The sequence below is a fragment of the Perognathus longimembris genome, chromosome 11, assembly GCF_023159225.1.
Source record: "Perognathus longimembris pacificus isolate PPM17 chromosome 11, ASM2315922v1, whole genome shotgun sequence".
In the NCBI taxonomy this organism is placed as follows: domain Eukaryota; kingdom Metazoa; phylum Chordata; class Mammalia; order Rodentia; family Heteromyidae; genus Perognathus; species Perognathus longimembris.
In genome coordinates, this window is record NC_063171.1 from 52,728,463 (window position 1) to 52,749,479 (window position 21,017).

At 47.3% G+C, this 21,017-nt stretch overlaps 1 protein-coding gene across 3 annotated transcripts; it reads right to left on the minus strand.

Moving 5' to 3' along the window:
• Positions 1–2,490: 2,490 nt before the first annotated feature.
• Positions 2,491–13,255, minus strand: Atf3 (activating transcription factor 3). Of its 3 annotated transcripts, none has more exons than XM_048357626.1 (4): positions 12,995–13,255; positions 7,281–7,524; positions 4,792–4,899; positions 2,491–3,919 (listed from the first exon to the last, which is right to left on the minus strand). In XM_048357626.1, the coding sequence occupies exons 2-4, from the start codon at positions 7,518–7,520 to the stop codon at positions 3,722–3,724; spliced, it is 546 nt and encodes a 181-aa protein (XP_048213583.1). In that variant the 5' UTR covers positions 7,521–7,524; positions 12,995–13,255; the 3' UTR covers positions 2,491–3,721. The 3 variants fall into 3 exon arrangements, with proteins under 3 accessions (XP_048213583.1, XP_048213585.1, XP_048213584.1); XM_048357628.1 differs by having other exon boundaries at positions 7,281–7,390; positions 12,995–13,252; XM_048357627.1 differs by having other exon boundaries at positions 7,281–7,394; positions 12,995–13,252.
• Between the last annotated feature and the right edge of the window lie 7,762 nt (positions 13,256–21,017).

A 21,017-nucleotide genomic window follows, 5' to 3' on the forward strand; every position in this document is an offset into this window, starting at 1 on the left:
GACAGGTTTCAGGGCAATACAAGAGGGCAGCTTTCCAGCCCCAGTGTGACATCACCATCCCCTTCAGAATGCAGCGCAGGGCCCGAGCTGTCAGCCAAGTGCTTGATTATTGTGAAGGCAGCCTGTTGTTAAGTTTATTCTCTCATACCCCCAAATTTCCTTTCTCTTCAAATGTGAAACAAGATGGAACCAAATGGCCTGAGGTAAATACACATTCACTCTTTTCTTTATGAAACAATGGAAACAAACTTAGCTACCAGATATGGAGCTATCTTTAATGCTTTTGTTGAAAGGACTTAAGAGTCACACTCGCCATGCCTAGTGCTTTTCTCAGATCAATTTTTCTGACCATAGGCACCCCTTCTCCCTTCTTCTCTAGCCCTTTGTTGTCCAGAGCAATTTACAAATTGTCCTGAGTTTCGTTAAGACTCAGGGTGACATCTCCACCTCCAACCAGAGGGTAGGTGTAGCAGATTTAGACCCATTCGCTGCTCTACAGAACACCTTATCTAGTGATAATGTCTGCTTATTGAGTAGGAACAACCAGAGGTGCAACTAAAGAAGCAAAATTGATGTCTGCATCCTAAGTAACAGGTTAAGGGCCGCACCACACATGAGATCAAAGAGACAGGTCCACCATCCACATACACAATGGTAACATTTGATACAGCTAATGAAAACAGCAGACTGGCCAGTTTTTGTCTCTAGACTGTGAATGATACATGTGCCCCAGCAGAGAAAGCCTGGTTCTATTCCAAGCCTAAACACAGGCCCTGGAAATTCCAGAATACTTGTCTCTGAAGTGTATAGTTTATATACTTCATTATATACAATTTCTCCAAAACTATTTTCTTTCTTTTTCTCCATCCACTTTCTCATTCTTTCCTGATAGTTGGAATATATACTTGCAACAAGGAGGTACATATTAATGTTACAACAGCTGTAGTTAAAGTGCATAATTCTTTAAAGGTATGTAGGATAGACTCAGCATAGGTACACATTTTAGACATTTGTACAGTCAGATAAACTGATAAAGATATTCTGCAATTTAGGTTTAATATCAAAATTCTATCTTAGCACCAATAAGATACTGTTTTAGAGTCTGTCAAGAGAAGTTGAACAGTAGTGACACAGGCTGAGGACCAGAATTGAAAGACAACGATCCCTGCCAAGCACTGGTAGCTCACACCTGTGAGTCTAGCTACTCAGGAGGCTGAGATCTGAGAATCTCAGTTCAAAAGTGGTTTGAGGCTAGGAAAATGGCCTAGTGGCAAAGTGCTCGCCTCGGATACATGAAGCACTGGGTTCGATTCCTCAGCACCATATATATAGAAAAAGCCAGAAGTGGCACTGTGGCTCAAGTGGTAGAGTGCCAGCCTTGAGCAAAAAGAAGCCAGGGACAGTGCTCAGGCCCTGAGTTCAGTCCCCAGGACTGGCAAAAAAACCAAAACAAACAAACCAAAACCAACCAAAACAAAACAAACCAAACCAAAATTGGTTTGAGCAGGAAAGTCCATGAGACACTATCTCCAATTAACCACTAAAAAAATAAATAAATAAAAAACAAAGAAAGAAAAAGCATAAAGTGGCCCAAGTAATAGTGTGCCAGCCTTGAGGAAAAAAGAAAATCCTAAGGGACAGCACCCAGCTCCTGAGTTCAAGCCCCAGTTCTAGCACAAAAGAAATAATAAGGGGCTGGGGATATGGCCTAGTGGCAAGAGTGCTTGCCTTGTATACATGAGGCCCTGGGTTCAATTCCCCAGCACCACATATACAGAAAACGGCCAGAAGTGGTGCTGTGGCTCAAGTGGCAGAGTGCTAGCCTTGAGCAAAAAGAAGCCAGGGACAGTGCTCAGGCCCTGAGTCCAAGGCCCAGGACTGGCAAAAAAAAAAAAAAAAAAGAAATAATAATTCTCCCCATGTTATAAATATGCTCTCCAAGAACCGTTGGAGTCAAATGATAGAAAAATAATGGCAAAATTTACTTCTGCAGAAGGGTGGGCCATCAGCCAAAAATCTGGCAAGCAAGCACACAGAGTAGGCAGGCTGCTCGCCTATTTATCCCTAATGCAGCAGGCCCTGCCCCTCTGCTCAGATTGGTTGAGTGCGGGTTCATGATCTGCTTGTGATTGGCTAGTTTGAATAGAATAAAAGGTATTTACATAAGGTGACTTTGAAATAAGATTTGCAGTACACGTGATCTCAAAATATACCTGCATCCTCTGCTATTTCTTGAACCATCTGAGATTTGTCTTAACTCCATTTAGAAAAGAAACCTTACATTTCAAAAATCCTCCCTTATCCCAAAGCAGTTCCTCTTTTCCTTGACAAGAGCCTAGGCAAAAACGGAGCCAAAGCAGAAACCTTTAAGCAACACACTTTGATAGAAAAGACAGGTTTTCTCCCACCCCATAATAGGGAAGTAGGAGTCGCTAGATTTCAACAGCCAATAGATTTAAAAGAACAGAGAAGCATGCACAACACATGTGTCTCATCTTGGTTCCAATATTTATTTATACTGACAAGAATGCTGGGATAAATAATATCTTCTCTTACAGAAAATTGTAATGATACTATTGAGTAGGATTAAACACTCTGAGGATTTCACAGAAACATCAGAATTTTAACAGACAGTAGCCAGAGTCCTGTGGCCAATGTGAGGGACTTCTCACAGCTAAGCATGCTCTGGGCCAGATTTCTTAAAACAGCTACCTGACAAAAACAATACCATCTGACATTCAATAATGCCACAACCTGGGCACCACCTGGCTTGAAATGTGCCTCCATGGACTGTGATTGTGACCCCAGGAAAGGAAAAACGGAATCTTCTTTGGCCCTGCTGGCCTTGAAATAACTCCTGACCTGAGTCACTGAGCAGACAGTCCTAACCCTTTGGAAGTTGGACTTTCTTTCTGCGACACAGTAACTGAGTTTACCACAGAAGGTGTGCTGTCCTGCCTACAGACTCTTCATTTACTCTCGGGTGTCTAGGGAGCGGTGTCCTCTGTTGACAATCTGTTAGCTTCTGCTATCCAACAAGATGATTTTTACTCTCCTGGGCAGGCAAACTTCTGGCCAGCTGAACAGTTCTGTGAAACTCTGTCCATGGTGAGAGCCTTCCCACCCCCAGAAACTAGATCTGAGGAAAATCACAGGAAAGTCACACCAGCAGTGTGTGACACGAACATGAAAATAGCACAATGCCTAATTTTGAAATGAATGCCTTGCACACAGTAACTCTGGGACATAACAGCATATTTGCTAGAAAGCCCAACCCTGGCCATTGCACAACTTTGAGAAATGCATTCACTCCAAGTCCCTTAGGAGTGATGGTGGCAGCTGCAGTGAGGAGGTGACCCCACCTTACCCACCCATCCAAAGTACAGACACTTCTGTAATGATTCCTGAAAAGTGGGCATCCTGAAAAGTGGGCAGGGCCCTACCCGGGGCCACCTGGAACATCTATGAATAGCCAGTGTATGAAGGACCAAATCCTGAAGTTGTGGCAATGGTGGCCACAAAGGTTGCCCTGGTCCAAAGTTCATTCTGAGGCAGAGTGGGAAGGCCCAGTAGAGTGGTCATGGGCCCTCCTGCCTCAATGATGCTCAGCTTCTGGGATGCTAGATGTGCACAGGAAGTTGGCTTTCCAATGGCTTCAGGGTTTGGGGTGGAAAAGGAGGATTCAATGAGGAGTCCTCAGTTGTCCCCTTGCCACAGGTGCTTAGCTCTGCAGTGTGCCTTCTTTTATCTGTTGGATAAAGAGGTTTCTCTCATCTTCTGGAGTCCTCCCGTTCTGAGCCCGGACAATACACGTGGGCCGATGCAGGTTGAGCATGTATATCAAATGCTGTTTCTCGTTCTTCAGCTCCTCGATTTGGGCCTTCAGTTCAGCATTCACACTCTCCAGCTTCTCTGACTCCTGGAGGCCAAGCAACAGAGGCATGGTTTAGAAGGGATCCGAGGCCAGGGAGAAGGACTGGAAAGGATCTTAGGAATCAGGGAGGAAATCTAGACATTCATGTTGCTTAGTCTCTCGTGTCCTGATCTCCATGCGAAGCTGATCTCCTCAGGGGGGGAAAAACTGCTTGTCAAAACACTAAACTTCCTAATTTCCACTGACTTGAAGCAATCAACAAGAGCCCTCAGAGACTGTGATTACCTGGCATAAAACACTGCATGGGGGAGCAGACACAGCCATCAGAAAAGACTTGCAGGCACTGTGGCCTGCCCATGCTTGCTGTCCTCCTGGTTTTTCTCAAGGGGTGCTAGCTGGAGAATAGAGGCAGAGCTCAGATCCAGACAGGAATGCAAAGAAACTATAAGCACTGCTTGCAGATTAAGGAAATAACTTGTTTGAAGAGATTCATTAAAGGCTTTTCATCACAGTGAACCAAGTAACAGCTGGCAGTTTCTTTTTGAGGAAAGTGGGTAAGTGAAACCTCTTTAACTGGGCTGGCATAACCTGCAGCCTGGAAGCTTCTAGATAAGCACCGACTTGCCAAGGCTGATGGAAGTCTGGACATCAGACAGTCTGACATGTTTAACTTCACACACCTGCCTTTTCAATATTCAGAGTCCCATCCATGATGTAGCTACTTCAGTCTGCATGCTAGCATTTCTGCTGCCAATGACAAGTCCCTTCTTAGGAAAACATGACTGGGGGATTTGTAAACTCTGCTCCCAATAGCCAGAAGAGGCTACTGGGAGACAGGTATGAGCAGGAAAGAAGCAGAGCAGGCTGGGAGACAGGAGTGAGCAGGAAAGAAGCAGAGCAGGCTGGAAAGCACTCACTTTCTGCAGACACTCTGTCTTCTCCTTCTTCTTGTTCCGACACTTGGCAGCAGCAATCTTATTTCTTTCCCGTCGCCTCTTTTTCCTTTCATCTTCTTCAGGGGCTACCTATGAAATTTAAAAGGCTTATGTTGAACATCACCACAAAATGATACGTTACTCAATATACTGCTGTCAATGACCTGCAAAGCCAACTAGGGCTAACCTAATGCTAAAGTGACTCAGGAAAAAAAAATAATAAAGCACCTGACTTTAGTGTAAAACCTTTCGCTCCCTCCCCCACAGGCCCTTCCTTCCTTCCTTCCTTCCTTCCTTCCTTCCTTCCTTCCTTTCCTCCCTCCCTCCTTCCCTTCTCTGCCTCCCTCCTCCACACCCCTACATCCTTCTCTTTCTCTCCCATTGCATTTTGTTATCTAAAAAAGAATCTCCTTGAACTGTACAATATTGGACCGACACCAGCACACATTCTGTGGTCCCCTCTGTGTTCTCCTCTGAGGGGAAGTGGGTGTAGAGATAATGCCTCTAATCACACCTAGTGGTATAGAAGCATAGTCCCAGCTAGAGCTTTCACAAAAGTCTTAATCCTTAGATCAATTCTAGGCAGGAGTAATTACAGAATAATAAGGATGATGGTGATGGTGATGATTTTATGTTGACAGTGATGGGGCTCAAACCCAGGGCTTTACACATTCTAGGCAAGTACTTGATATCATTATAACCCAACCCTCAGCCTCCATTGGAACCAGTTCTTCTGAGTCAGTGCCACTACTCCCTGCTCAAAGGCTGCAACTGCCAGCCTTTGGTCATTCTAAAATATCCCCTTCTTGCAACTATGATGGCAAGGCCAACAACATTGCAAGACCTTGGCTCTGGCATTCTGAAGCCATCACCGTTGTCCATGTCTCAAACGTATCACCATGCCTATTACTTCAGGTGTCTTATGAAAGTACAAATCACAGCAAATGTCTCAGACAGAAGTGAACGTCCAGCGGACACTTGGTCCCAAGTCTGTGAGCACTGCTATAAGCAATGGCAGAGCTGGCTACCTGGCCCCTCTGTGCTATCTAAGCAATTGGGCGCTGGGAGTGATGAAAATAATGGTCATACTCCCTGCTTCCTCAGAAAGATGCAACACAAAAGATGACCTCACCTCAATTCATCATGGTTTTAAATACCATCCACACATCCCTGACTTCTATCTACCTCTGTGTCTCTGGCAGATTATCTTCTATACATACCTGCCTGCTTGACATGTCTATGGACTCCCCTGCTCTTGTCCCACTCAGTCTCCTACAGTTCCAACCCCAGCAGCAAATAAGCACTCGATTCTCCCAGCTGTGTAAGTCTAAACATTGAATGTCAGCCTGAGCTCTTTTTCTTCCACACCCACATTCCATTCCATCAGCAAAGCAGCTTTCCACCTCAAGTCACATCCAGAGTCAGCTACTTCTCAGCACCTGCCCTGCATCCATCCTGAGCTGGTCCTCTTTCCCTTACCTGGATGGCTCCATTCTCTCACATTTTACACATACTGGCATGCCCTTACTGCCCATTCTTGGCCAGAATAATCATATACTAAAATGTCAGACCATGGCCCTGCTCTGCTCAGAGGCCCTCCAATGGCTTCCCATAGTTACATACATATGTAGGTACATACATTCATGTGTGTGTATATATCTCATGGTTATACTTATACAACTGTCTATAAGACCCGGTGTTATCTCTCCCTCTTTCACTCCCACCACCACATTCCACCCTATTCCTATTCCTATATCCTATTCCACAGCCCACCCTATACCAACCATGTTCCTTCCTTGGTGCTCTATTCCACTCTTGCCAGTTTCCCACATGGTTCCCACCCTTCAAGTCCCTGTTCACAAAACCACTTTCCTTGACCTGACTTAAAACAGCAACCCCAGCCTTTCCTTCTCTCCCTGTCCCCCTTCCTTGCTTTTCTCCTTTGCACTTGTCTCTCCCGCTATTCCTTCACTAATTCTTTTTGTTGTTGTTCTGAGACAGGGTCTTATTACACAGTCCAGGATAGCCTTGAAGTTGAGATCCTGCTGCCTTGGTCTCCTGAGTGCTAGGGTGACAGGCATCATCAGGCCTGCTCACTTACTTATTTTATGTATTGTCTTTAGATAATAAAGATAAGCGCCAAGGAAGAAGATAAACCTCCTGAGGGCAGTTCTTTTGTTGGTTTTGTTCCTATAAAACATGCACCCAGCTAGGTGCTGGTGGCTCAAGCCTGTGATCCTAGCTATGCAGGAAGCTGAGACCTGAGGATTTCAGTTCCAGGCCAGCCTGGGCAGGAAAGTCCATGAGACTCTCATCTGTAATAAACCACCCAGAGAAGGCCAGACGTGGTACTCTGGCTTTAGTGTGGTAGAGTACTGGCCTTGAGCAGAAGCTGGGTGGGGGGGGGCAGGGGGCTCCCATGTATGATAAAAATATGTGCTCAATAAGTGAAAATATGTGGTGGAACCCACCTCAGCTTTCGTGACAGCCATCTCCAGGGGTCTGTTGCTGACGGTGACTGAGTCCAGTGCAGAGGACATCCGATGACAGAGGTGCTTGTTCTGGATGGCAAACCTCAGCTCTTCCTTGACAAAGGGTGTCAGGTTAGCAAAATCCTCAAACACCAGTGACCCAGGAGGGGACAGGCAAGGGACGATGGCAGAGGCACTGACTTCCGAGGCAGAGACCTGGCCTGGGTGCTGAAGCATCATTTTGCTGAAAAACACATTGAAACCCAAACTGCTTCAAGGGTTCTGGGGGCATGGGACTAAGTCCTCCCCTCCCCCATGCCAGGGCCCTGTCCAACTCCAAAGGGCCGTCCCCTCAGCCCTGGGCTCCTGACTTGTTTGTATTGCATGCCATCCTTGTCATGAGTAAAACAGGTTTAGAATACACAGCTCAGTGACATGGACTAAATGCTTAATTAAAGTTTATAAGGGTTAGCATTTCAGGTTATTCTGAACTCTTATGAGAGCTGTTAGTTTTGGCCATTGTGCAGATATGCCCAATGTTGCATCACTCTCAAAGAGGAAGAATATTTTATTTTTTAAAAAATCAGGTCATTCTGAAATCCCATTTTCAGTCTCTTTCTCAGAGAAATCTGGAAGGTACCTGGAATCAAGAATCACTGAGCAAAAGACCCTTGCTCAGCCTTTAATTTAGCAACCAAACTACTGAAGCTTCTCCTCCAGGAAGTTGGATGCAAGTAGTGGGAATGAGGAAGGTAATAATAGCTGGGTGTGCTTCTTTGCCCAGTCCTTGGCAAGGGATGGCAATGGCACGGATTCAGGTCATGTGGGGAACATACAGCCCCTTCTTAAGGTTGACTAAGCAGAAGACCTCAGGGTAAGGAAAAGTCAGGAGCAAAGACATGGACATCAGCCCTGAAGTACAGGGAGAAGCTTGGACTAAGGGCAGAGTAAGGCACAGGACAGGTGATTTGGGCTAGTTGCTAGCATTTTGAGACGTGGTGTCTAGCTAGTAAATGGCCAAAAGCTCCTCTAGTGTAGGAAGGGAATCTCTGCCATTATTCTGTCCTGAAGCCAGGCCCAAAACCTGGCTCGCAATGCCTGCTGGCCATATGGATGGACACTGCCTAAACTAATATGTAAAATGGGAGTTGGATGCTGGTGGCTCCCATCCGTAATACTAGCTATTTGGGAGGAGGGTGAGGTCTTGCCATGAAGCTAAGTTTATGAGTCTTTAGGGGTTGGGGTATGCTGTTTGGAACCTTTTATTTTTACTCCTTTTTTTTTTTTTTTTTGCCAGTCCTGGGCTTGGACTCAGGGCCTGAGCACTGTCCCTTGCTTCTCTTTGCTCAAGGCTAGCACTCTACCGCTTGAGCCACAGCGCCACTTCTGGCTGTTTTCTATATATGTGATACTGGGGAACCGAACCCAGGGCTTCATATACATGAGGCAAGCACTCTTGCCACTAGGCCATATTCACAGCCCTTTACTCCTTCTTATATAAAGTCATCAGTCCCGATGAAAGAAAATGAAGAATGTCAGTGGTATGGAATATTTTTAGGAAAAGCATCAAATGGGCTTCCGTGGGGACAGAAATGGTTTGTGACTCTGTTAAGAGACTTTTTGATAATACAGGAATTGTATGTGTGGAGATTTGATCTTTCTTTAAACTTGGCTAACGCTCAGCCTCTTGGTACATGCTAGTTTGTTCTTTACGTATCTCCTATGGAACGATTCAGCCTAGATACAGGCTGTGTCCCCACAAGGAAACTGAAGCCTTCATTTATTTACTTTTATTAAATTTGTTTATATTATTATCATTTATTTGAAAGTCAAGATCCTAGGGCTGGGTGCTAGTGGCTCACAATTGGAATCCTAGCTACTCAGAAGGCTGAGATCTGACCTAGAAGTGGAGCTGTGTCTGTAGTGGAACCAACCTTAAGTTTAAAAAAAAGCTAAAGGGGGGCTGGGGATATGGCCTAGTGGCGAGAGAGCTTGCCTCGTATACATGAGGCCCTGGGTTCGATTCCCCAGCACCACATATACAGAAAACGGCCAGAAGTGGCGCTGTGGCTCAAGTGGCAGAGTGCTAGCCTTGAGCAAAAAGGAAGCCAGGGACAGTGCTCAGGCCCTGAGTCCAAGGCCCAGGACTAGCAAAAAAAAAAAAAAAAAAAAAACCACAAAAAAAAATTGAAAAAGCTAAAGGATAACACCCAGACCCTCATTCAAATTCCAGTACCAGCACACAGAGTTGAGATCACCTTTGTTGGACAGAAAGATCAGTGTTTGGGGAGTGGCTTTAGGAGATCTGAAATGACCTTCTGCATTGATCATAAACTTGTTCAAAACTGATACCAAAAGAACTTGCATTTTGCTGCTGCTTTGTCATTTCCAATCAGAAATCATGTCCGGTCATTAGTAGTTTCATCACTTTCAAGAAAGTGAAACTTCACTCATTATTTCTTTAACTGGAAATGCAGCACCTAGATTTTTATTTCCAAGCAGTTACAATTTCACTGAATTCTCACTTTTAATTTTCATCTCTTTCCACTGAGTACTGCTCCCTAACCAACCTAGGGTACTAGAAATTCAATATTGAGCTTCCCTAACTCCACATCTGTTTGGTCTTTTCGTCCAGCCTGCTTGAGAACTTGGAAGTATAAGGCTGGACTTAATGGTCAGAGGCACTACCTCCAAAAAACAATCTCTACCATTCACAACTTGTGTACCCACCCATTAGTCTACTTATTTGTAAAATGGAATGATGATAGCTTGCCTCAATGCTTCTATCAACTATTGGGAAGAATACCCCCACAAACACACACACTCACTGTGATTCCAATTTCCCCACTTCAGGGTAACTCTATATTGTCAATTCAGTTTAGGAATTAACTAGATCCTTCAAGAACTTCAGATCTGTCAGTCACAGCTTCCTGTGCACTTTGATTAACCCCTGGGCTCCTAAGACACTAGGTAAATTCTACCCTACCGTTTGCTGGCACTAGTATTTTTTCCACTAGCATTACATACTTAGGAGATTACCAGTTCTCACACAAGAAACCATTTCTCTCTCAAAAAGTTGTTGTGGTGTCCTGGCTATGTTCTCCCTCCTCCCTCCTCTGCTGGCTAACATTTGGAATCACTGACCTTGTTCCACGTACAGACAATTTTAAAAAGGAAGAAATCACACACTTGGTCTGCTAAAAATCATGGAACACCCAAAATTAGAATTATTTAAGTCAGGTCCTCATTTTGTAACTATGTAAATCCAGGCCCAAAACAAGAAAATGACTGGGCTGGGGATATGGCCCGGTGGTAGAGTGCTTGCCTCGCATGCATGAAGTCCTGGGGTCAATTCCTCTGCCCCACATATATAGAAAAAAGCCAGAAGTGGCGCTGTGGCTCAAGTGATAGAGTGCTAGCCTTGAGCACAAAGAAGCCAGGGACAGTGCTCAGACCCTGAGTTCAAGGCCCAGGACTGGCAAAATAAAAAAATAAAAAAGGAAAAGAAAATGACTTGTCCATGATCATTAGCTTCTCTCACGGTCACCCACTGCTCACTTTTGCCCCACAACAGGGATCCATCGCTTTGTGGCATCAACCAACGAAGCAACTGGACACCGGAGCCATTAGTCAGGTAGACAGAGGTCAACAGACCTCACACCCTGGTACCCATCACAGAGGAGACTTTGACAGAAGAGAGGGAGGGGTTACAGAAGGAAAAGGTCATGAGGAAGAAGGAATCAGAGATGGTTAAAGCCATGCCCATCACAGGTGCTGGGGGCTGAATCTTCTCCACACAGTGGACCTGGGCAGCTGTTAAGTTTGCTCTCTCTAAACCTCCAAACGGTAAAGTGCAACCTCATCCCCACTCACCCAGGGTATCCTCAAAGAAAGACCCTGAAAGGTAGCAGCATTATCCTACACCAAGTGCTATATACCAAACAAGGGGAGGAGAAAGTGAATTTCTCCTTCCCTGTAAACTGGGGACACAAAAGTTCCAAACAGAAGATGTGAATGTCAGTCACACTTGAAACAGATACATTGGGAGAACACCCAGACTTTCTAGCCCTCAATTGTTTCTAAGTCTATTAAGGATTTGGCAATGCCTTTATTTATAAGCAAACATCTGTGATTAAGAAGGATGCTGAGCACAGTGGTGTAATCCCAGAGGCAGAGGGATTTTGCATGTTTGAAATCACCTTGGGGCTACATACATGGCAAAACCCCATCTCAAAAAAAAAAATCCAACCCCCAAAAAAAGAAAAAAAAAAGAGAGGAAGAGGGGTAAGGAGGGGATGAGAAAGGAGAACAGGAGAGAGGAAGGAAGGAAGGAGGGGAGGGGGAGGGAGAGGGAGTGAGGGAGGAAGGAAGGAAGGAAGGAAGGAAGGAAGGAAGAAGGAAGGAAGGAAGGAAAGGAAACAAAGTAAAATGGTTAGGAGAGAAAAAAAGGTGAAAGATGAAAATGGGAATGCGGTAGGAATAGAGCAGAACTAGCACAATGAGAACAAAGTGGGGGTAGGGTGGACAGAGATGCCCCACAGCGACCTCCCCTTTCTCCCACAGTGTCAGAGGCTGGTCAGTGACATTAGACAGAGATTCTCTCATTCAAGTCTCTGCATATTTTTTTTTCAGTTACACCATTCCAAAGTCTCAAATGATCTTCAGCCTGAAAGGATCTTGGTAGCTATCTGTACCAACTCTGCACTCCACCTCGGCCCCCACCTGCTTTTGGGGAGGGGGGGAACGTCCGTATTGTCTACGTGCCACACTTCTTTTAGCTGGGGAGGCTCGAGGTCATTAAATGCCATCTAAGTTCTCAGGGTCCTGGCTCTAGACCACAAAATTATTCTCTCACACATATCTGTACAACAGGCTTCGCTCCCCTACTCCCTTCCCCAACGTGGGTCTCCAATTCCTGAAAACCGCCAAGGGAAAAAAGCCCGAGTGCGAATCGCAGCTGGGAGGGAGAGAAGAGCGTGTGAAGACCGGAGCGGGAATCGCTCGGTGCCCGAGCCGAGTCCTCTCCGCCCTCGGTTCCGGGACAGCGCGACACCAGCGGTCACCACCTCCAAACTCTCCCAACTAACTTTCATTTGCGGCTTCCAACCCTCTCCAGCGGAGGAAGGCTCGGGGAGAGAAGGGGCGCTAGGCGATCTCCAGCGGCTGCGTCCCCCACCCCCACCCGCCGATCTTCAGCCCGGCTCCTCCGTCCGCTCCCCATTCATTTCCCCGGGTGCCCAGGGCAGCGCAATGAAGAGCCCACGGGCCACCGCGCCCCTCCGCCGACTTTGGAGGGATCCTCTCGGAAGTAGTGGGGCCGAGACACCCGAACACGAAGTGAGGGATGGAGCCGGACCGGGACAGCGAGCGGGATAGCCCGGGACAACCCCGTCGGGCCACCACTCACCCACCCGCCCACCTTACGCCCTCTCCCCCGCGGACACCCCCGAAGCGCCGGGAGCTCAGGGACCCAACGGGCTCCGGATCTCCTCCGCCACTAGGAACTGTTCGCGCCCCTAATCAAAAGAAAATGTTCTTTCACTTTGTTAGAAAACTTTTTCCAAGCGCGGAGGGAGCAGAAAGTGGGCTGGGAGACACTCAGCCGAAAGTTCTGGAGCCGTCGGCAGCTGGGGGCGCGGGGGATCCCAGGACCGGTGATTAGAGACACGCAAAGGGAATGGAAGGCGAACCGCTCCCGCCGCACTTGCACTCACCTCCGGTCTCCGCACGGGACGGCCAGGGTCCAGAGGGCGGGCAGGGTGGGGTGGTTTGTCTGTCTGGCGGCGGCGGGCGGGCGGGCGGGCAGGCACCGAGGACTCTCAGCCGGTGCGCGGGCCGGCGGATCCGCTCCGGCGGCTGGGAGGGCGCGGAGAGAGCGCGGTAGCGCGCGCGCCTCGCCGAGTGCGACTGTGGCTGGGAGCGCGTTGCATCACCCCTTTTATAATTCTCCGTCTGGCTGCGCGCTCGCTTACTCCGGGTTATCAGTCCCAGGCTGACGTAATGCTATTAATAGCTTCCCGGGAGAACCGGACAGAGCACCAGAAGGCGGGGTGGAGGAGGGACGAAGGCGGGGCGATGGGCGGGCGGATGGGGGGGGGGTGGAGGGAGCTGGTGATGCAAGCTCGGGGAGGAGCCGGCCTGGGGCTCCGCGTCTCCTCCCCGCCTGGCGTGCACGGGCCACACCGCCGCCCGCCCTCCCTCTCCATATCGGGACTGGAGCGGCCCGGGCGAGCCGCCAGATGTGCGTACTCGCCGCTGCGTGTTCCAGGCATGAGCCAATGATGCCCAAGCCAGAGGCATGACTGCACCGCGCTGGCATCTCTCCCTCCGCTAGGTTTGGGGGAGGGGGTGGAGAGGCGATCCTGGCCGTGGCCCAGACTAGGTGAAATCTGGGAAGCGGGCACGACCTTTCTCTCAAATGCGTGGTCATTTTCTAGAACTTCAGACCGAGGAAGGTTCTTTCTCCTGCTAGCTGCGCCTTTATCAAGGAGGAGGCGGGGTAGGAATGGATGCCGTAGCCTCTGGGGTGGAAGAGGGACGCGAAGTTAGTCAACCGCTGGTGGGGGATCTCCCTGGTGGGAACCGTGATAAACTGGACGTGTAACGCAACCACGGTGGGCAGCGCTGGCCCGGCTCGTGCCTCTGAGCCCGCCTTGCATGGCCCACACGAGCGCACACCCCCCCCACACACACCAGCACACACACCCCCCACACGAGCGCACACCCCACACCAGCGCGCTTGCAGGACCTGGAGGTGCGAACGAGTGCGGGTGGGGCGGCCAGTCCGTTCCGTTCTTTGTTGGTGGTGTTTTACCAACCGTGGAGCATTTGAAATTGGTGAAACCACAGAGCGTTCTTAGTGAAAGCAGCAAGCGCGCGGACCGAGGAGAGATCCTCTGAGAAATCGAGACTTAAGTCGAGCTGCAAAGGAGAACTGGGAAAGACAATGTTTTGGTCCCCAATGTGGTTTTTATTTGGGGGGGGGGGACGTTGGGGGTGAGCAGGCTAAAAGGGATGAATTGCCTGGTTCTCAGGCGATACTTAAGGAAAATCATCTTCAGCTTCCACGTCCCTTTCTACGCCCAGAGAGAACAGAACCGGGGCCGAACTCCGAGTTCACCCAGCGGGATCACAGGTAGCGTGGGGGCCCTGATACATCAAACCCGCGTGGCGGGCCAGGGTGCTCCCGCGGCCGCGGTTTCCAGCCGAAGCCTCCGCGGAACTGGGTTTGAACCTTAAGAACAATCTCTCGGTTCCGATTCCCCGTCTTTAGCCGCGGCAGAACCCGAGTCCTTCTCGACGGCCCATGGGCGATTTCACCGGGGACGAGACTGTCGTCCAAGGCTTTCTTGCGCACCTGTCCGGGAGAGCTGCGCGCGCCCGCGTGCTGCAGGGGCGTGAGGGAAGGGACACCCGCACACACTGGCCTTCCAGGGAAAGGCAATCGAAGGGAAATTCGGGGTGAAAACTAGAAACGCCCCGGGAGCGATCAGTCCATAGCATCTGCCCCAGTGGAGAGGTACGCACTGAGTTCTCCGCACCCGGGTTCCGGGAGGGCCCCCCTAAGTCTCATCCTGAACAAGCCCCTTTCCCTCCAGCCTCAGGCAGGGAAGGGCGGCCTCGGAAGTCCTCATTAAGTCTCCCCGCCCCACCCAGCTGGCCGGGGAACCCAGGGGTGGATCCGTCGCGGGATCCCCGGAGATCCTGCCCTGGATCTGACCGAGTTTCAGCAGCGTCGCGCGGGAAACGCGGGGCGTGTGTTTTGCTTTGCTTTTTCGTCCTGGTAACGGCTATCCCGGCCCCACCCTCCACCTCCCACGCCCACACCCTGCTCCACACCTCCCCGTCCCGCCCTCCCGCCGACGTGAGCCCAGGTAAACCCCGGCCCCGGGCGTGTCAGCACAACCTCTAGAAAGCCAGTGTATATTTAAATAAAAGTCATCTGGGAGCGCCACTTATCTATTGCACCTTCTTATAGACTGCCCTAGAATAAATAGCACCATTATAAAGTGAAATAAAGAGACGAGAAACACGTAAAGATTTCCACTCACCTCCCTAACCCCCAGAAATCTTGCCACTTTTCAGGTAAAACTACGATTTCCTTTAACACGCCCAAGCCAGATCTGTGAAGGTTTGGTCCTGTCTGTAGAGGAAATTCAACTAAATAAGCAGCCGAACAAACATGCAGAAAACAGTGTTTAACGATGGGAATTGATGACGGAGACATCTACCATGCCCATTGTGTTTGTGGTTGTAATTAATCTTGTTTCCATCCAATAATTCCTTAATTTTAGATCTCCAAGTCGCACCTGGATAGACATGCTGTCAGCTGTTTGCAAAAGTCGGAGCTTGACTTTATTCAGTCTCCTCACTCTCCTACTGAAACCCTGGAAGCAATGATAAGAATCTTGACTGAGAAGAAAGTCCACCCCCACATGAATGAAACTCATTTCCAAGGAAAACAAAAAGTTCTTCCTGCCTGCCTCCCTCCCCTCAGCCTCTAGGAGAGTTGGAAAATGCTTGGTGAATTGGAGAGACTGGAAAGAGCAAAGAAAGGGAAAAGCCCCCCAGGTCTGTGTCACAAGATGGCATCAGTATCTGAGTCACTTATATCCTCATTTTATCCTGACTTAATGCCACGGGAGTCTAGCCTTGCCCTCTGTAGCCACACAAAAAGCAGAAGAGGGCAAGAAAACTCCTCTCACTAAAAGTGCTTCTTTAAACAAAGGTAAAGAATGCTTATCTCCTCTCAGAAAGAAGCCCCAAAGGGTGACTGCAGGGGTTAATCCTCAATGAAAGAAGTTTAAGCAGAGACTTGAATATTGCTGAGGTTCTATGGCCCCGGAACTGTCTGGGGAAATCTACATGCAGATCAACTTTGGTATGTTTTGCTGAGTGAGATAAGAATTGGAGACTTCATGCTGTGGCATGTACATAAGGAAGAGGGAAAAAAAGCAAAAGGGGAGGGGAAGAAACTAAGCAGCTAAAAACAGTCCACTCGTGGCAACCAAATCTAAACACAAAACATTGCCGGGAGCCAAAAGAAAGGAAAAAAGAAAAAAGAAAGGAAAGTTCAGGAGATATTTAAAGATTTTAGCAGTTTCTTAGTTCAGCGCAGAGTCCCATCCCACATTCCTCTCTCTCATTACTCTGGTCTCCAGACTCCAAAATTCTATTTGCACATAACTCTGAAAAACACAAGTTAAGTGCAAGATAAAAACCAGTCAGGAAAGCATCAGGGCACTAGCAGCCCAGTCTACCTGGCTCAACCCACTACTTCCCCTCAGAAAGGAAGCGGGGTGGCTTTTTTTTTCCTTTGGTCTACTTCCTGCCCACACTGTCTACAAAATGAAATTTAATGTGGGGGTTACTAATTTAAGAGTCTCCAAAGGACTTGGCCTCTGGAAACCAAGGCAGTACCACCCAGTGGGACATGTGGAAGGCGCTCTGATTTAGGATCCAGCACTTCAGAGGTAGCTGTGTCCCACCAGGCTTAAATGTTCCCAACTTTAAAATGTCACTAACAATTAAAGCAATGGACAGACAAGATCCATTGAGGATGAAGCACAAAGTTAACCCTCGGTGAGAAATATCCTTAGCTGTGAATCAGGAAGGGCTTCCTAAGATACCTCTGGATCTCCCCTAAAACTTACTCTATCTTGATCATCAGTGGCAAGACATGGGTGGAGTCATCAAAACAGGAATGACAATCTTGAAGAGAGAAGAGATGGAACCAATGAGCAAATATAAGAGTGATCCTGTTCTCCACCTACAGCAATCCTACCACAAGGCTACCCTTAGCACCGGGGCAGGGGTGGGAGGGGAAGAGGATGCTGCAAAGCACCCTGGATGGGGACAGGATTTGAATTCAGATGTGACTTTGATATTCTTGAGCAAGGCATGCTCTTCCTAAGGCTCTGATTTTTTTTTTTTTAAGTGAGGAGTCCTGGGTTAAGCTCTGAGAGTCCTGAATGGAAACTCTTTGCCAAAGTCATCCTGTGAGCCCCGGGTGACTTCTGAAAGAGCCAGAGGGAGAAAAGTATCTGAAGAGAAGGTGTTGAAGGCTTGAGGACAGACTCATTTCTCCAAAAACTAGAGCTGAGAAGCATTGACAGATGAGATTCTCAGGCACAGCTTGTCTTCTCTTTCCCTCCTTCTGTGTCAATATTTCCCAGGATTTTTACCCACAGCGACCTGATACCTTGCCAGAGAGGAGAGCAGCAGGGCCCTCAAGGCAGGGATTGTATCTTTGAGGGCATCTTTGGAATAGTCTATCATCAAGATCCATAGACACCCACCTTGGACCACAGGGCCAAATCTAGGTAGCAATGATTCCCATTTAAGAGAGCAGATCCTGGAGACCAGGCACTGTGATGAAGTCCTGGAAGCAGTGTACTAATAAGACTCAGCAGATGTTGACCTCCAGCCAAGTGAGTGACTTAGTGCAAATGTAAATATATGTACTATTTTGGTTTTCCAATCTACAAAAAAAAAGAATTACTTAACATGAATTCCGGGTTGCTATAAGAATCAAATGAGATAATAGATGTGCAAGTGATTTGAAGATATATTTTTTAAATCACATTTCTTTTAAAAGATTCCTGGCTGGGAATAGTGGTTCATGTCTGTAATACCAACACTTGGGAGGCTGATCAGGAGGATCACAAGTCCAAGGACAACCTGAGGACTATGTAGAGATACTGTGCCCTTTGGGGAGAACTTTTTTTTAAAATAATCAATTCTTCTCCTTATGAAAACTAGGGAAATAGGCAAGAAGAAAAACATTATAATTTCAACACTATTAGCATTTTGACATTTCCCTTCAGTCATGTTTTTCCTCATGCATGTGATTAAATATATAGTTACAACTTTAGATTGAATGCACCTTCAAAGTAGCTCTTCTGCTTATGACTCTGATGTGTTCGTTGCCATAATTTTCCTCTTAATATTATACTTGTTGTATTGTAAGACACAGAAAATACTGAAAACCTACCACCCAAGTTAAAAAGTAGACTACCTCCTCCAGTGTTCAGAAACTCAAGTGTGTCCATTCCTGCCTCTCTGCCTCCCAGAGGTAACTGTCATCCTAACTCTTACTACTATAGTTTGCAATAGCCTGTAGAGGTTGTATAATTTACTCAGTTGGTTCCCTTACTTTTACTAATTAGGGTGTTGCCAATATTTTGTTAGGGCATTATACAAATTCAAATGTTTTTCTATGGAAGAAAAGTATCACATACTGCTCAGATTGCTTAAATGGCATTAGAGGCCTTGATTTCTGTCTTCAAGTGCTACACAGAGAATAGTGGAAGATGGAAGGACCCCCAGAGATATTGACTACCTACTTGTGCATTTTTCTTATTGGTTAATATCCACTCCTTCCCCCTCCCCCCCAAAAAAAGAAAAACCCTACAGATGCTTTTCGTTATTGGGCATGTCCTTTCATCTCTCCCCTCTCTTTGTTTTTTCTTTCTTTTTTTGACCATCATGGGGCTTGAACTCAGGGTCTGGGTACTCTCCCTGAGCTCTTTTGCTTGAGGCTAGCACTCTACCACTTTGAGCCACAGTGCCACTTCCCTTTTTTTGTCAGTCCTGGGGCTTGAACTCAGGGCCTGAGCACTGTCCCTGGCTTCTTTTTGCTCAAGGCTATCACTCTACCTCTTGAGCCACAGTGCCACTTCTGGCTTTTTCTATATATGTGGTGCTGAGGAATCAAACCCAGGGCTTCATGTATACGAGGAAGCACTCTACCACTAGGTCATATTCCTAGCTCCCACTTCCCATTTTCTAGTGGTTAAGTGAAGATAAGAGTCACACAGACTTTTCTGCCTGGGCTGTTTTCAAACTGCGATCCTCAGAACTCAGCCTCCTGAGTGGCTAGGATTATAGACATAAGCCACCAGCACCTGCTCTCCCTTCTCTACTTTCCTACTTGCTTTATTTCCCGTTTGTCCACCGTGGGACAGGAAATCCAGCTTGTAGTCTGGATCATTCCAGAGATGTTTCTGTTTGGGCCTTTGGGCAAGAAGCTCACTCTGGTTCGGGAAGGTCTCAGCTCTGGCATCTCTATGCCATCTCAGTGGCATGAGTGCCTCCAAGGAGGTGGCCAACATAGTCTGCACCAAGAATTCCAAGATACCAGAGTCAACGGGCCTGTAGAACCAGTGTACTTCCATCTTTCCCAAGCTGGGCTTGAGCATGCCCATGGGGACACTGTGTGTACCAGAGACACATCTCATTGGCACATCTGCCTTAAATAATAAGTGCTCAATATAATGTTTGATATTAAACAAGCAGGGATATGTTGAGTGTGGATTTAAGTCACACAAAGATTTTTAAGGGAAGAGAGAATATATCAAATACATTCTGATCTTCTGATGAATCATTGAAAAAGTATACTTCTAGGACCCTGTTGAGATTAATTCGTTTTTTCTTTTATTAAGTACAAGATAATATAAGAAAATGCCATTATTAGTACCCACTGAGTACTAGGCAATGAGCTAAGCCCTTTACACATAGTTACTGAATTTAATCCTCATTGAAACCCTTGGAGGTAACTGCTGCAAGCATATACATTTTACAGACAAGAAAACCGAGGAACTGAGGGTAATTTAGCAGAAGTTATATAGCTAGTGAGAAGCAGTTATGGAACAAGCCCAGGCATTCTGGTTCTAGGTCAGGGTGTTTGCACACAATTACTCTTGGCAGGTACTCCTGGGAAAACATGGTGTGGGGGGTGGGGTCCTAATGCACATAAGTGTCCTCATTTGGTGGATGAGGAAATTGAGCTTAAGAAGGAAAGCCACTCTCCAGGGTCTCTGAATCTGCCATTCTCATGCCTAAAAGGCCCTTAGCAGCCATCAGATTATTGAGCCGCTTCTTGTTCTCTTTCAGGGGAGATGCTCAATGTGCAAAAACTGGGGTGGAGAAAAGTTGGGGCTTATTAGTTTGTTTTTTAGTTTTTTGCTGATCGTGGGTCTTGAACTCGGAGCCGGGGCACTGTCCCTGAACTTTTTTGCTCAATGCTAACACTCTACCACTTTGAGCCACAGCTCCATTTACAGGTTTTGTTTGTTTTTAGTGATTAGTTGGAGATAAGAGTCTCCCAGTCTTTCCTGCCTAGGCTGTCTTTGAACCATAATCCTCAGACGTCAGCCTCCTGAATAATTACGCATGAGAGAAAAGTTGGTTTAAGAAGAGAACCTGACAACACTCCTGGAGTATTCCTAGCTGATAGCTGGCCAGGTGTATCATGGGCCTGGTACGGGACTAGGTGCCAAGAATGGGAGAAAGTATCTGAAGTCTGAACTGAGTTCAAATCCTTATTCTGTCACCTTCTATTTGGCTTTGGGTAGGTACTGAAACCTCAGTTTCTCCTGCTCAATGAGAACAATAATATACTTTTGTGCCAGTCCTGGGGATTGAACTCAGGGCCTGAGCACTATCCCTGAGCATTTTTGCTCAAGACTAGTGTTCTACCACTTGAGCCACAGCTGCACTTCCAGCTTTTTGGTGGCTAGAGAAGAGTCTTACTAACTTTCCTATCTGGGCTAGCTTTGATCTCAGCCTCCTGAGTATCTAAGATTAAAGGCATGAGCCGCTATGGCCCGGCTGAGAACAATATTTTACAAAGTGAGATGAAGAATTAAAGAACAATATTCCCTCAAGGTTTCTCCATAGAGGGGCTGGGAATATGGCCTAGTGGTAAAGCGCTCACCTTGTATACATGAAGCCCTG

Coding starts and splice junctions, on each gene's coding strand:
- Atf3 (XM_048357626.1), bottom strand. CDS start 7,520: ATGATGCTTCAGCACCCAGGCCAGGTCTCTGCCTCGGAAGTCAGTGCC. Junction 4,900..7,280: donor TGGCTGTCACGAAAGCTGAG/GTGGGTTCCACC, acceptor TAAATTTCATAG/GTAGCCCCTGAAGAAGATGA. Junction 3,920..4,791: donor AGACAGAGTGTCTGCAGAAA/GTGAGTGCTTTC, acceptor CTTGGCCTCCAG/GAGTCAGAGAAGCTGGAGAG.